At 38.6% G+C, this 15690-nt stretch overlaps 2 protein-coding genes across 13 annotated transcripts in view; one reads left to right on the top strand and one right to left on the bottom strand.

Moving 5' to 3' along the window:
- The window catches only part of C4H4orf45 (chromosome 4 C4orf45 homolog), a 39984-nt gene extending 38070 nt beyond the window's left edge, over positions 1 to 1914 (top strand). For 2 of the 3 annotated variants that reach the window (XM_021396725.1, XM_021396724.1), the window contains one exon: positions 1287 to 1905. In XM_021396725.1, the coding sequence (XP_021252400.1) occupies positions 1287 to 1386 (100 nt within the window). In that variant the 3' untranslated portion in view covers positions 1387 to 1905. Of the gene's footprint in view, positions 1 to 1286 lie in introns of all 3 variants that reach the window. The other variant, XM_021396726.1, reaches the window with a different exon arrangement.
- The window catches only part of FNIP2 (folliculin interacting protein 2), a 92853-nt gene that overhangs the window by 48805 nt on the left and 28358 nt on the right, over positions 1 to 15690 (bottom strand). For 8 of the 10 annotated variants that reach the window (XM_021396690.1, XM_021396691.1, XM_021396696.1 and 5 more), the window contains 9 exons: positions 15234 to 15363; positions 12743 to 12944; positions 12084 to 12172; positions 11106 to 11252; positions 10791 to 10960; positions 6213 to 7533; positions 5314 to 5470; positions 3972 to 4172; positions 484 to 599 (listed from right to left, as the gene is read on the bottom strand). In XM_021396690.1, the coding sequence (XP_021252365.1) occupies positions 484 to 599; positions 3972 to 4172; positions 5314 to 5470; positions 6213 to 7533; positions 10791 to 10960; positions 11106 to 11252; positions 12084 to 12172; positions 12743 to 12944; positions 15234 to 15363 (2533 nt within the window). Of the gene's footprint in view, positions 1 to 483; positions 1405 to 3971; positions 4173 to 5313; positions 5471 to 6212; positions 7534 to 10790; positions 10961 to 11105; positions 11253 to 12083; positions 12173 to 12742; positions 12945 to 15233; positions 15364 to 15690 lie in introns of all 10 variants that reach the window. The other 2 variants (XR_002438607.1, XM_021396695.1) reach the window with 2 other exon arrangements.

Below are 15690 nucleotides of genomic sequence, written 5' to 3'. Positions count from 1 at the left end.
GTATACATACAGGAGCATTTATTTCATGGTCTCCTTTGCACTTTCCAGTATGAAATCTTGAGCAGCCAGGATAAAGATCAATTAAGTTTTAACCGCAGTGCTAAAACTCTCTTCTCTGGAGAGTGTGTTCACTTCTTGCCCCTTCCCCTCCTTCTGTTTTCACAGCAAGTGCACCTTTAAAGGTTGTGCTCTGCTCAAGTACCATTGTTGGATGACCTCACAGTAACCGAAACACAAACTTTCTTCATTCTTAAGATTTAAGAATGACAAATGATTAAGTCTTGCTTTTGAACTGTCTCCTGATTTTCAGATGGTTCACTGGAACCCATTTCTACACTTCTATGCATGAGAGAAGGGAAATGCTAAATATGGAAAAAAATAGCAAATCCTCATAGAAACAAAATGACTGCATTCAGAAACTGGAAAGGAAAATAATTGCTTTAAGTTTTGCCATAGGCTAAGACTGATATCTACAATACTCACCCCAATACAATCCCTGGTTCTTTTACATGCACTCTTGTATGTCCTCGCAGATATTCTGAAAGCATTTTGCTTTTGAGATACATCTCTTGTAGTCTATCCTCAAGATGCATTATGCACTGTAAACACAGACCAAAAACTTCAGAATGACTTTAACAATTGCAGTATTGCAGAAATTAGCTAAAATAATATGCTGACATATCTTAGCAAGAACACATTAAAGTCTCCTTTCTAAAAAGTGGAGAAGGTAATTGGATACATTACAGTTTTGCTGGCAACTTTTAAAAAATTACACTAGCCTTTCTCACCTCAAGGAACTGGTGCATTTCTGGTTTTCTTGGCAGCAAGTTTGTTGCAAGAGTCAAAAAGAAACAACACCCAACACATCCCATTCCCCTCAAAGTCAGCCACAGTGTTTTGCCAACCCGGTTTTAAACAGGCTCATAGACATTTAAGACATCTTATTATGTATATAATCAGGATACTTGAAGAAATAAGTCTTTGCTAAGACATAAAAGATATCTCTTTACTTTGAGTGTGATAGAACACTGGAACAAGTGGCCCAGAGAAGCTGTGGAGTCTCCTTCTCTGGAGATATTCAAATCCCACCTGGTTACTTTCCTGTGCAACGTACTGTAGGGAACCCACTTTAGCAGGGAGGTTGGACTAAGTGTTCTCCAGAGGCTGCTTACACCTCCCCCTGTGTTTGTGTGATTCTATGATTCATGAGTAAGTAGGATGCCTTATGACATATTTTGCACCGAAACACAAGGTAACTCAATTAAACATATTCCTTCTTCCCACAGGGATGTCCACTTCAAAAGAAGTTACACTAGTTCAGTTCTCCAAGCTCCAGAAGATGAAAACAAGAAGCACATGCAGAACCTCACATTATCAAATACATAATCATCCGGCAGGTGGAGACTGCAATTAGAAATAGCAGGAAATATCTTCAGGCCACTGTCCTATGCATAGTTTAAGTTTAATGGAAAGCTTAAGCGTTAGAAATGAGATCCTGTGAAAGCAGTTCTGCTAATTAAATAAAAAACAAGAAAAAAAGACTCATGCTGGTAGGTAGCCTACCATGTATTTTTCCGACGTTCTTGAGCAAGTTAAAAATTCTTAAGACCTGATAAATTCAGAGTATCATTAACTGTGGAAGGCAAAGACATTTTATCAAATGCACTACATAACAGTAAAATAAGATAGCAGCCACTAGTAGAGGAAAGGCAAAAGCTTTTTGACAGCAGTTTGATCTGCCTGCTTCAAGCAAGTTTTCACCAAAGCCATTATAATTATAGCACTTCTGGATTCTAGCCTAAAGGGAAACATTCTTATCTTTTCCACTACAGGTAATCCTAATGCAGAAAGCCTGCTAGCGCTTCCCCTGAGGTTCAGGAAGACATGCTGCTGGTTCCAAGAGTAGCAGTTCAACGCAGTAACTTCAGTTGAGGAAGTTGAGGAAGCATCTAAGGAAGACTCTCACATTGTCTTAAGAGAGATTCTTTATATAAGATTATCTGTTATTCTTGAAAGCCAAAGAATCAAAAGACTTCTTTCCTTATTAGCTCAATCCATTTTATTCTAAAATAATCATATAAGCAAGGTACAGTAAATAAGTCAATTTTTTTTTTTTTTGACATTCAGCTTTCTTTGTGGCTTCTCATTGACAAGATGAATCAAAAAATTGAAGACACATTTAAAGACACAACAGCAGCTTAAAGTGAGCTGGAAGGCACAGGTGAAGCTTTTGACATGCTGCTGACTAGCAGCAGATGCAGGTTCTACTTCCCTCTCACCCTGGTATACTGCAAAGCTCTCTACAGGACAGTTGCTAGCCTGAAGCACCACAAAGACACCACCACTTGTCTTTCATCCACTCTCAAGTTGGGTTTTGACTCTTGTTGCACCACAGAAAACTTAAAACCTCTTACGTGAACAGTAACCGCAGGCTTGTACACTTGTGAAGGAATCTTCAAACATGCTGCATTAAGTAATGTCTGATCTATATTAGTACACACATTTCTGTCAAAATTTAAGTCAACATAACCATGATAGAAGAGACACACTTCTCTCCCTAGAGTTCAATGGATCACTTCTCCATTCAACATTATTCTGCTCCTGCTAGCAAAAAATCTGTAAAATCTGACAGAAGAATCAAAGTATCTTTAATGTAGATTGCAGAAAAATTACAAGCTTCTAGGATTGTCATTTTGTTGCAACTTTTCATTAAGAAAAAGAAATAAAAATACTCCACTCCCGCAAAGCATACAGAAATTGCATACAGAAAGCCCAGAGCAACAGTGGGAAAAAAAACCACTTCCATTGCAGAACCAACTAATGAGTTCAAAACTGCCAGAAAGAAAGACAGACTTATGCAAATATTATAATTCTAACCAAACCTGCAGGCTTATCAATGCACAAAAGAATCCTGAAAGGGCACTAATGTTTACGTAATTGGCCCTAGTACTTGACTGCAAGAACTTAAAACAATCAACACCACTAATTTTATCCCAAACAGTGGCAACTAGTACTATTTACAGCTGCTAATATTCACCTCCATCATCCTCTTCATCTACTAGCACAGTCATTCCACAGGCTTCCTACAAACAAAGCTTTTCAAGGCTATCTGCTGTAGAACAAACTGACTCAGTTTACTTAAAACTACTGAAAAAAGCACCTAATCTTCCCCTAAATATAACGGTGTGTTTAAAATTCTAATTATTTTAATATATTATTTGTGGGCAATTTGTTGTTTTGGCTGATTATAGCAACTCAGAAAGCACTACTCATTTGCTCTGATGAACTCTGAGGACAGGAAAAGATACTGTGGGATGGGCATTACGCACTATGAAAAAAAGTAACGTTCTCTGCTGCAACCCATCCAACCCAAAGCACTTTCAGATTTCAGTATCCTCCCAGAAATCCTGTGGGAAGCATGTCAGCAAGGTGATCTGAGGCAGGACTGACTGACAGAGTTGGCTACAATATGCATGAAATTCAAAGGTCAGGTAAACATACATAGGTACACATATTTGGAGGGGAGAGAGGAGGTATCCACTAGCTGTGGTTTGAAAGAAGAACAGTCCAAGAACAGTACCGTATGGTAGAAACTGCCTTAGGTAGACAGAAGCTTCCAGCAGTAGAGAACTGGGGAAATTATACAAACAAAATAATCTAAGCCAAATTTAACAACCCTAATCATAAATACATGAGGGCCATGCTAACATTGCCTAAGCAACTTCAGTTCTGTCATATCTAATTTGGAGCAGTTGACTTTAACCTGTTACAAGTAAATTAAGTTAAAAAACAGTCTGAGTGACTGAACTGTAGCACGTATTTTTTTTTTAAATACGTTATACCAACTTACCTAGACCAATAAGTGAATACCTGACGGGATCCAATAAACCATGCAGCATACAAAACTTTGCACTTGCTAACTAAGCTAAACAATTTTCATTAGCTTCAGTTTTCAGTAAAGAAATACTTACAAAGTCAGCTGGGAGGTTGAGTTTATAAAGCTGTAAAATAGATTGCAGTAAACTGGATACTTGACTTGACACCAAGACATCTTTGCCTAACTTCATATTGTCCACCATTTTTCTCTGGCTTGTAGCTACTTGTACATTCCATTTATCTGTGTCTGCAATAATACAGACAGCTTCTGCTATTGGCTCATCTAGCACCGGATGCTGCAATAGATACAAGACATAAACATCATGTCACACTTTCATACACATTTCCACAACTTAGTTTGCTGCTCTGCTTTTATTCACATTGGGGTCAAGGGATAATAAAGCAACCCAAATGAATGTTTTTGTCCAATAGAAAAACAAAAGTATCTCAAGAAAAATGAGACAGAATACCAGTTTCAGAGGCAGATTTGACAACCAGTAACACTAAGTATAAACTGTCAATTCGATAAAGGCATTTAAATATTTTTTTAGTAGTGCTACAGAATCTCAACTCCAATACTTTTTCTTCACTAATAGTATTCCAGCTTCACCACAAAAGTTCCTTCAAAATGAATTAATTACACTAATGCAGTGGTGATTAAAGTAAATTTGATGTTTAATATTTGTGAAGGATTTCACTACTCAAAGAAGACAACGTATACACACAAAAAGTAGTAGCATATTAAAGCAATTTGACATTTAAAAATAAATTGCACGTCATCATTTTGAATGCTGCACTGAAGTCTTTCCAGCAGGATAATTCTTAATTGCTCTGTGAAGAAGCAATGTGCAATCACTAGACAAACATGTAAAATTTCATACTAGATGCACTCTATGTTACTTTAGTGAAAGATTAGTTATAAATTAATCAGTTGGAGTACCTAAGAGTAGGAATATCACAAAGACTTAATCTACAACCAACTTAATAAAGTCAGTCATTTCTGCTATGGTCTAGTGTAACACGTGCTTCCACAAGACTTACCAGCCTTGCAACATATGCCACTAAGTGGCAAGCTAAGATGTTTCCAACAACATGTGTATCACCTTCGTGAAATACAGAATTGTCTCCTGTTGTGACTGAAAATAAGCAGTTTCAGAGACTTTTCCTTGTAACTTCAAGCTGCAACCATTTTTCTCTGTGTTTACCTTTCAAGGGAGGACTGAAGAGAATATAAGGGGAAAAAGTGATTCTTGAGTGAACAGGTTTCTTACAGTGATTTAAGGGGTTTTCTTTCAAGAAAGAAGATGTGTCAGGTGTGGCCGTTAAAAACTGGTGAATGGAAAAAGTTCTAAAGTACAAACTACTATGTTTCTGTAGCTTCTCAGTAACTTCTCATCAGCACCTTCTACTATGACTTAGAGCAGTATTTTAACTCACATGCACTGCATGAAGTAGGTCTGCTAGTAGACACTGCTTAAGTTTTTCATCATTATTTACTCCATGCAGCACTAGGTCAGGTACATATGCATGACAGTAACCACCTAGAAGCGATCTTCCGAAGTTTTTCACACACTGACTACTGATTGTTTTTGATCTGAAATAAAGAAATAGAAAGCAGCTAAGATTCTTGCTTGACAGACTCCATTCAGATTATATCATAATGTTTGATCAACTCCCCCCCTTGGTTTTATTGTAAATTTTAATCAATTTCATTCACATTAAAATACTGTGAATCAATTACCAATGCTCTTTGGAAACAATGATTTTGTAACTTTAATATTGTATAGATTCCTTCGAATTTCAGAAAAGGCAAATCCACACGTACTAGAGCTTGTGGTATAGATGATCCCTGCCTTATTGTGTTTAACAGGCTTACTACATTTGAGTTCACCAACTCAGCTCAAGCAGCAAAATCTTTCAAGTTACCTAACTTACACATCAGGAAGCCCCATGTGCATCTGTAAAGCTCAGAAGTTTTCAGATGCTCTTATTTAAACGCGCATTTAGTCATCATCAGTTTCAGCAATGTTGAAATTTGCTTGTCTTCAGATAGGATAACATACACTAAGTGTTTCAGGCAATTAGTCTCATAGCTTTTATTAAACATTTGAAGAACAACATTGTCAAAAAATTTCACTGCAAATAACTGCTTGGTCTTGGTCATCTTTTTGCCAAAACTACTAACAAGAATCTGTAATACACTACCTGTGTCTGTTATGGATTTGTTTGCAAAGAACTTAATCAAGATCCCAGCAGGCTTCAGAGTTTAAATTCTGAACACCTCTAGTGTAGCAACAACTTTTGAATCCCTTCAGTTTTAAGTTAAACTGCTTTACCTTGGTAAAGGAAGTTCCACCTCTGCAAACTCTTCAAGTCGTTTGCTGACGTTATCGTGACACACTTCATCAGGAATACAGCAATCACCTTCTTCATCACTGGCTCCAAGAGCACTGTCTGAACTCTCATTCCTTGGAATGTCCCCCTCAGCTCTGAAAGGGGTTTTCCTTCTAGCATCCCCACAGGGGACATCTTTAGCACCTAGTTTAGGGGACTCCTTTTTGACAGCAGAATCTACTTCTACACAGCCAGGTGAATAGCTCTCCATACTGCCAGAGCATGAAGTTCTAGTTTCTTTCATGCTTGGTAATGTTACAGTTTCTACGTTATTAACTGACAGAAGTAGGTCACCAGATATCGTGTTCTCTAAATTAATTTCAGTTCCTTTATTTTCCATATGTTGGTTATTAAGTATATTCTCCTGCCCCTCACAAGACAGAACCTGTGCGTAACAAATACTGTGCTTACTGCATGGCAAAAAGGCAGCTTCACAGCTTTCTTTTTGATCCTGGGAAGCATCCACAGTCAGATTTGTAGAATTTGAGGCACAGTGTATTATTACCTCTGGATTTTTTCTCAATACCTTCAGATTCTCTTCTATTTCTCTCCTTTGAGTTTCTAAGTCTGATTCTGGCGATGCAGAACTTCCAATCCGAAAGGTGACCTTTTCTAAGTGTGAACTCCTGCAGCCAGACCTTTCAGGACAGGGTAGAGCAGATGACCTACTAGACAACTGCTTTTCCACTTTTCTTTCATTCTGGTTCTTGTTCCTCCTTACATCCATTAAGTCCTCCAAATTAGACGGCTCTTCAAAGTGGTAGGGGACAGTTTCTGAATCAGGGACAGTTCTTTTCCCACTGTCAGCTGCTCCTTTCCATAAAGTGCTAGTTAGACAGTCAATAGATGTGTCAGAATTCTGACTGATTTTTCCTACAGTTTCTTTCTTTTCTTTTGAAGAGGCTGGCACAGAGTAAGTGCCTTCTGAGTTATATACCCACTCTGCAATAGTATGGTTCTTACTTCGATCATTTTTTGGAGGTAGGATTGGAGGCACAAGAGCAGGTTCATTTTTGACAGTGACAACCACATAGTCAGACTCTTCTACCTCTCCTTTTTCTAGCGCAGTTGTGATCTTGCTTCCATTTAGCACTTGTTCTTCTCCAACTGCCTCGCTCCATGTCAGCTGATTTTCCTGTAGCTCAGAGCACCGAATGAAGTAAGTTAGAACATAGAGCAAGCGCTGCACCAACTCTTTACGTTTTCCAACAACAACAGTTCGAGCCAATCTAACTGGAGAGCCTATGGCACCATACAGATCACCTAGACAGGAAAATAAGAATTTCACATAGGATACATTTTGAAACAGCATTCACTACAGACACAGATCAGATAGTTAATTTATTTCATGGTCATTTATAGAGTTTTAAAGCACAGAACAACAAAAGAAATCCCTTGACATTTCCCACATCTGGTTTGCATCCAGAAGGTTTATGGCATTCTTGTGAGGGTTTGGCTGTTATTACTCAGTTTCTTTATGTTCAGGTTTTTATTTATAAAATGGTTACAAGATATTACCATGTAGAAATTGACATAACAGATGGTGAATAAGATAGATCCAGCCCTCTCTGAAGCCAGCTTTACTATTTTCTAATTTACTGCTAGTTATTTTTTATTCCCCTCACATAGATATTCTGTTCGATCACAGTCACTTTTTCTTCTCTTTTCTGTTAAACACACAAATTCTCACACAGATATAGTCTAAATTATACCTTTCAGGACTGAGATATCCAAAAAAGCAGAGAAAGATCCAGCATCAGTTTAATAAACAAGATCCCCCAAAAAAACTTCCTTACTGGGCAAGGCACATGTGCTTCTATACGTTAATGAGGTTGACTCCAAGTATGAGCCTTTTACTTTGGCAGAGAGTGGAGGAGGACTAGGAGATATATTCACCATTCAAAACACAACTATAACATGAAAGGTGAGTACTAGGGCATGATCTGAAATAGAAATGCTCATTTATTCTGAAGAACTGCTACATCCTTCTCAAAGGTATTGAAAGTAGAAGATGTATCTATCTTCCAGCTGCCTATTATGTTCTATCAGCTGAAGGGTTTCCACCCAAAGCTCTGGGAGAAGTAAAACATGGGCAGACAGCCAATAAGGTAACGTTTGCATACTCCATTATAGACAAAGATGAATTCAAGTCCACTGACAGGTTGAGTTAACCTGAGTGCACCCTCCAAATGTCTTGGCTCAATCAAACTGTGGCTGTTAACACCAGCAGACGATAAAGAGCTACCAAAAGCTCTGGTTTTTTTTGTCAGTGTAAGGGTTCACACTGAAAGCAAGTTTCTCTAGTTCGGGCTCTATAAGCTGCCTGCTAACTTAACAGATTTCCCTACAGTACTAAATGCATACTGAGGGCTGCTCAAATGTTTTGAGCCAAGTATCCCACCAGAATTCTTGTACAGACCTCATGAAAGAGCACTAAATGAAACAACCATACCTTTAGGAAGGTTTCTACCAAGAGCAAGAGGAAGTCTGGTTTCAACATGAGGAAGCTAAAACAGCAAAAGAAAGCACATGCCTAGCCTCCTCTGAGCCATACAGGACCCAGAAGTAATAAGGCTCCTGTCTTCATTCCTGCAGGAGACGCAGGAATTAGACAGTAATTCCACCACTCACTTGCAGTCTCCTCTGTCAAGATCTGTCAATTCCCATGATGCAAGCAATGCACCAGAAAATAGTGGCATCGCTGTCCTGTCCTCCCCCAGTTAAGGAGGCTCATGCAACCAGTCCTATAGACTAATATGCAAGGACATTGATTCTTCAGTATTGGAAACTGAGCTACAGACTATTCAATTGGAATTCCATTAAAATCAGTGCGTGGTGGGCACGAGGGCTAGCAGTTTGGAAAGGCAATAGAAGATGCCTTCTTTCAAGTTGAGCACAGTTACTATGGAAATCAGATTCAGGCTTTGTGTTCATCTGCACAATTTACTTTAAATATGACATTAATAAGACAGTGAAATTCAAAATTGCAGTCATCAAAACATACTATTGTTACGCACATTAGATTGAAGCTGATGTTTAAAAGACTGTCTTACTTACAGCATTACCTACTCTTGTATCAATATGTAATTGCAATCAATTTATAGTGGGAACATAGCTCTGAAGGCAGAAAAACAGGTACATACATAAAAATACTTGATTAAAAGTCATCTCAAAGCACTAAGCCTCATGATTTTTTTTTTCCTTTCTAAAGAAGGAGACCAGCAGAGGGCAACATCTTACTTCACACATCAGTTACTGCAACCACCTGATACTAGCTTCTGGGCTTTGGAAGAACAAAACCAAGTCAGAAAGTGCCTTGAGAACTCACCTGGGCCAGTGCTGGTAGCAACACACAGCCTAGGCAGGCAAGAGGAAGAAAATTTCTTGACAAGTCACCTATGGTGACTCCCAGAGGTACCACAAAACCTACTGCCTATTTTATACCTCCACTCTAGCTGCTTTGTATATCCCCAGGCCTGGCTCCATCCTCAACACCCTGAGCAAGCTTCTGTCTTTTTCCTCCCTGGGAAGTCTAATCCATTACTGCTCTGTGTAACGTATTTTAAGACATGCTAAAACAGGAAACACTTCCACAACTACATCTCTGAGATAACAATCCTTAGATCCTTAGTTTCTCGACAACTGTGGAAAACTAAGCTAGACAATAAGCAAGAGACAGCTGGTAGCCCATGGTGTGCCCATGTGTTACTTTATACATCAATACAGTATACCATTTAAAGTTAAGGCTGATCTGATGCAAAACTCATGCCTGTTGCCCAGACCTGGAAGAATTTTCAAGGTTTCATCACTGGCAGCATTATTCTCTCAGTTCTCTTTCACTGACTTGTTTGATACAGGGAATTAATTAAATGCTATCAAGATAATTTATAAGCTGTGCTATGTTAGAGAACAGCGTGAGGAGATGGACATAAAGAGAAATCTTGTCCCAAGCCCCACTCACGTAACTCTGAATGAATGGAGGCACTACTCGTTGCTAGACTTTCACTCTGCTTCTTGGTATCCACAGTAGCTCTGTGAAGAAAAGGGAGCCTGGGCAATCTCAGCTACATTCTCTCCACGCAGCCTACTCCCTTTCATTCTTCCCAAACTGCTCAGGTCATTCACAGCACTTGCACCCTTCTTAAGATGTCTAAATAAGTTACCTAACCAGGTAGTGTTACAGAGAACAACAAAGAACCAATGAAGAAAACCAGGCCATGCTAACAGGCCTCCAAATACACTTGCTTAGCTTGACTCAAGACATCGGTTTGTAACTCTGCCCAGCTTACACCAAGGCAAATTAGCAAATGTGATCCGGAGCTCTACCACCACTCAAGTTTCTCAAGTCAGTGGCAGAGGAGAGCAATGACTGCAAAGCTTAGCTGTACTAGTCCAGGTCTAGCCTGAGAAACATCTGATTTTAACTCTATACACAGAGGAATTCATGCTTTCAAGTAACTTAGGGAAGAGGAGTGGATATTACTTATAGAGAAAACTGAAGCTTTCAATTTTCCACTGACCAAGCTGTGCCCAAAGAGGGTTATATGGATGGGATTTTGCCAGCATGTTTACAAACTGCGAAGTACGCTTCTCCGAGAAGGCCTTTATAGGAGGATGGTCAACTGGCATTACTGTTGGGACCCAAGCCAGATGATACGTCAGTACCGCAGTTAACAAAGCAGCAAAGAACCTAGAAAAAAGATGATAACATGACCAAAGTAACACTGGCAAAAGAATAACACATTAAATGCTTGAACATATACACATGGTCTGGGAAGCACGCAAGCTTTCAGGAAATATTGAGGGTGGGAGGTACAGAGCAGAAGAAAGCTTACTGATTTTTGTTGATCTGTTCTATTAGAAATGTAAATTCTTTAAGAAAACGCTGGCATAGCTGGTTCTTTTCCAGGGTGTTGGACATCATATTAAGCCACACTGGCTCTGCAATCCTTGGAACAGAATATAGGTTCCAGATGGTAATTCTGTTCAAAAAAAATCCCCCAAAAGTTAGGTGTTAACATGTACATTTTAAATTTGCAAATACAAGTAGAACATTTTCTCTTCTACTGTCCAATGCTTTTTATTTATTTAGGTTAAGAGCTAGGAGACAGAAAATGTGTGTGCCTAGAAAATGCCCCCAACTACTAGTGTCCCACAAAACTAGTCTCTTCAAATCTGTTAACAAATAACCGAGTCTTCATACAAATCACATCTTCTTCCCTCTCTTGCATTCCTCTGTGTATTCATATTTAGAGAAGTGCAAATCATTTACTGTGGGGGGAATAACATTCTATCCATTGTAGCGATTTCATTCCATGTTCTGGACTTTACCGAATCTGCATTTCACCAATGCCTTGTCTCTCTGTTGGCCTGCCTTTCCAGAGCCATGATTGTCCCTTCCTCCCTCAAGTATCAAGAAGAAAGCCTTTCACAGTAACTTTCCTGTCAGTTCCACTGCCAAGCATCTAGTTAGGAGTAGACAACTGATCTGTCTGAATATAATCATTGATCTACTTGTCTGCACAGACATCAGCAAAAGTCAACTCTTGACTTCAAGAACTGACGGTCCGCAGTACAATTGAGCAAAACAAAGTATTTGTTTCACTCTCATTCCGAAAATGGCTGGGACAGTTTAGCTTAAGTTTTCTAAAAACATTTACCCAATACTCAGCACAAAAAGATTATTCACACTAAATTCAAGACCAGCTAAATTACAAAACCCTGTAATCAGTTACTTATGATTCAAAGCGACAAATATCTTTAGAGGCGCATGAGAACAGCTCTCCTTGTAAGTCAGAATTTCATCAACTCACCTGAATTCTCCCAGGGCATCCATGACACGGCTGATATAAACCTGCACTCTCTGGCTGGATTCTGCTATTTTTCTACATGAGATCATGGCCTTGATTAAGAGTTAAAGACACAAAACAGCTTCTTAAAGGACTCATTCTTCATTTTTTAAGCTTCATTAACATGTTAAAATAATTGAGATCTAGCCCGTGTTATGCAGCCACTCAGGACAGCAATGGCTGCCAACCTCCCTCCACCTCATGATGAAAGACCAGTCCCTAGAACTAAACAAAGGGAGACAACAAAACATTGCTGAGAGTAAGGGGAAGACAGCAACAAAAATTTGTTGTCACTCTTTTAGTAACAGCAGGAAAAGGATAGAACATCATCATTTCCACAGTCTCTAGGGAGTCAGGACATCCTCAGTGAAATATGACTAGAACAAAAGAAAAGCCACTGATAGCAGAAAACTCTCCACTTTCATTCTGAATAGAAAGGAAACCACACCTCCTTTTCAGCAAATGCTAAGTTCCAACACTGGGCTCAGGCTCAATACTACACGTGTAAGGAAGGAGGGAAGCTTCAAACCATGCATCTCCCACTCTCCATCTATCAGACTCTAGAATACTTCATTCTGTTTGACACTTACGTTTTCACATTAAAACAAACCAGCATTCTGTACCTTTTCTATTGCATACTTCAGCTTGTTCATGTGGGATTCAAAGAGAGGGAAGTGAGAGAAAAAGAAATCTTGGAAGTTTCTCTGTGCATCTTCTTTTTCAGGCAGAGAGAAGATGATGCTGATGGCAATTTTTTTCCTCCGGACCATTGCAGGATTGGAGCTGCAGCTTTCATCAGCCATACTAAACATTTCTTCAGTTGACCTAAAAGATAGATTTATTTTTTTTAGGACAGTTAGCTATGTACAGAAAGGTCATTTGTCTTCTACCCTTAACTCTATACATTAGAAGAAAATTTATTCTTTGATCTACTTTGACTATTTACATAAAACTGAAAAAATATCTGTAAGTGTCTTACACCAGTAAGTAAAACAATATAGTCAAAAACTCTTTTGGAAGGAACATTTTAACTGAAAGACTGCTTTTAATCCACACTGAGGAACTATAAGGAGAGAATGGTAAGTACAGACAAGAAAAAGCCATAGGAAAACCAAGCAGACACATTCACAGCAGCAGCTTATAGAGAAGTAGCTTGCTTTTGGACTTCCTTTGTGAGTGAAATCTACAATGTTAGTGAGCAGTAATTAAATGCTTGAAAGTTTTCAATATGAGAATTATCTTGAAATGAAACTTGTCACATTTTTAAGTCACTATGGAGCAATTATCAAGATTACAGTCTGAATCCTAAGCTTTCAGTTTAAGTTTATTCTAAAAATAAGTGCCTTACAGTTTAATTGGTTTATTAAAGCTATATACACAAAAGTTTCTCATCACAAAGGTACAAGTCCAGGAATACAGGAAAAAATAAACACAACAAAACCCCCAGCAAAAACAGTCTGTGGGAAACTGGAGTTCAAGACAAAAACACAACCTCATTTGAACTTCAGGAATTTGCATGCAGAGACAGAAATTCCCAAGGAATTTTGGAAAGGATGGGTCAGTCAGCATCTAAGAAACATCACAAGTATTTGTACTGCTTCCCAGGAACAGAAATTGAAGAATTGCGGTCTGCAAAAAAAGCGTTTTCAACAATATTGCTGATCTTGTTTGTCTGTCAATTGACTACATGAAGTTCCAGCTACACATCTCATTTTCTGAGCTGTTGGCCTAAAATGTCACTCACTGAAACTGTAGAGTCTTGGCTGAACAAACTGAAATGCAAGCTCTGTTGTCATTTAAGTATTCAGCCTGAAACCTATTGTTTCTTCATCAAGTGATTGTAAAACAAGTATTGGAAGAGGCCTTTTGGCTTAGAAAGAGCCCCAAACCAAAAGTAATTCTAGACAGTTGAACTAATAATGTCCTGTTTCCAAGATCTCTCCACAGAGTGAATAAGAAGCCCAATAGAAGTAGGGTACTGTAGTGAAGAAGCCCACTTTCCTTAAAAAAAAAAAAGTTTTACTTTTCTAACATTTCAAGCAACTTTCTGTCAATTATTTCAAAGGGGAAATAATGTATTTTCCTCTCATTGTTCTAACTTCTTTTGCATATATGCATAGCTTTATTGCTCTAGGAAACTAGACTAAAGAGTACTTCCACTGTCTGAAAGCAAACGTTTGTTAGCTCGTTCTCAACTGCAAGAGTGATTCAGAAAGCATGACCACTATGTGAGAACAACTGCACGATTCATATTCAAAATATTTCTGCAAGAATATCCAAGAAAATGGTTGAAGGGTTGAAAGTAAAGAAGTCAATACTGAACTAGAACATATTTGAAATTGGGCTTTTCAAAAAAATGTGTTTTTATTTTTGACTGACCACATTTCAACCAGCAGCTTTTAAGATTCTCCTAACTGAAGACAGCAAAGATAAACAAGCCAAACAGCAGGAATTTCTTGTAGATCTCCACTAATTCCACACTGTCTCTGGGTACAGGTAGATGAGTACATATGAGCAGATAATCAAGACCCATTCACTATTTTGCAGCTGACAAAAGAATGCGCTTATTAGCTACAAAAGGTCTGCTGCATTCCATGCTTTGTTGTGCCACTGAGTTGCAAAAGCTAATAGAATTCCAACGCAGAAGCCAATCTTTTTTTTTTATCACAGCTCTTTTCCTTCCCCTGTTTTGGCAAAAGTCATGCCAGGAACATCCTGAACCAGCCAAAAGAGCCATCAAGGGCTATTACTCCAAAATTTCAGTAAACGCTCAGTCAGACTTCATCATAATGTAACATAATTAAGGCAGTGGTGTTGTTACAGCCTTTCATCTCAATGGATCGCTCCTTCAGAAACAGTATACTTTGCTTTTCAGAATGAGGTCTTTTGACACAGCCTATACACTCAATAAAAATAAGCGTACTTCAAATCAGGCCTTGTAGCTCACATTCAGTTAATATCTTTCCTCATATAGGCAATCTTACATAACAAGGACAACTCCAAATGAATTGCCAGTATTTTTTAAACCATGATTTGTCACTAAAGAGGCCTAAGCTCTATTTAGCTTAAATTATTGCCAAACATCTGTTGTAAGCAGAAAGGTGTTACACTCACCATCTTGGAATAATTCCATTCTCTAAACTGGTTGTCTGACTTCGGAGCCAGCGACGTTGATAGCTGCTAGAAGATGATGATGAAGAGCTTGGAGACGGAAAAGGAGTAACAAGAAGACTGCTCAGAGATGCTATCAAAAGAAGGAAAAAAAACACATACTGAATTACATTGAGTGCCAGTTAAATCTCTTAACACACTGCCTGGGACAAATTCACACAACTATTGTTCTTGTTTGCTGATCTTTGTGAAACAGCTAGAATAGTTCTCACTTAACTCACTGCAAAAAGAGGCACGATTACTTTAAACAATTATTCTCATCTCAGGACATGACTACTCATAAGTAGTCTGTTGTAAGAGGTGCATGCACTCCCATTAGACTAGATAGACCTCTTGGTCTCCCGGCCTCCTCTTCCTACTCAGTGCTAAATTCTCTTCCCTTGCTATAGTAGAAGTTCCA

This window comes from Numida meleagris, chromosome 4, assembly GCF_002078875.1.
Source record: "Numida meleagris isolate 19003 breed g44 Domestic line chromosome 4, NumMel1.0, whole genome shotgun sequence".
Classification (NCBI taxonomy): domain Eukaryota; kingdom Metazoa; phylum Chordata; class Aves; order Galliformes; family Numididae; genus Numida; species Numida meleagris.
The sequence above is the reverse complement of the archived record's forward strand: the minus strand, read 5'-3'. Positions and strand labels throughout refer to the sequence as shown.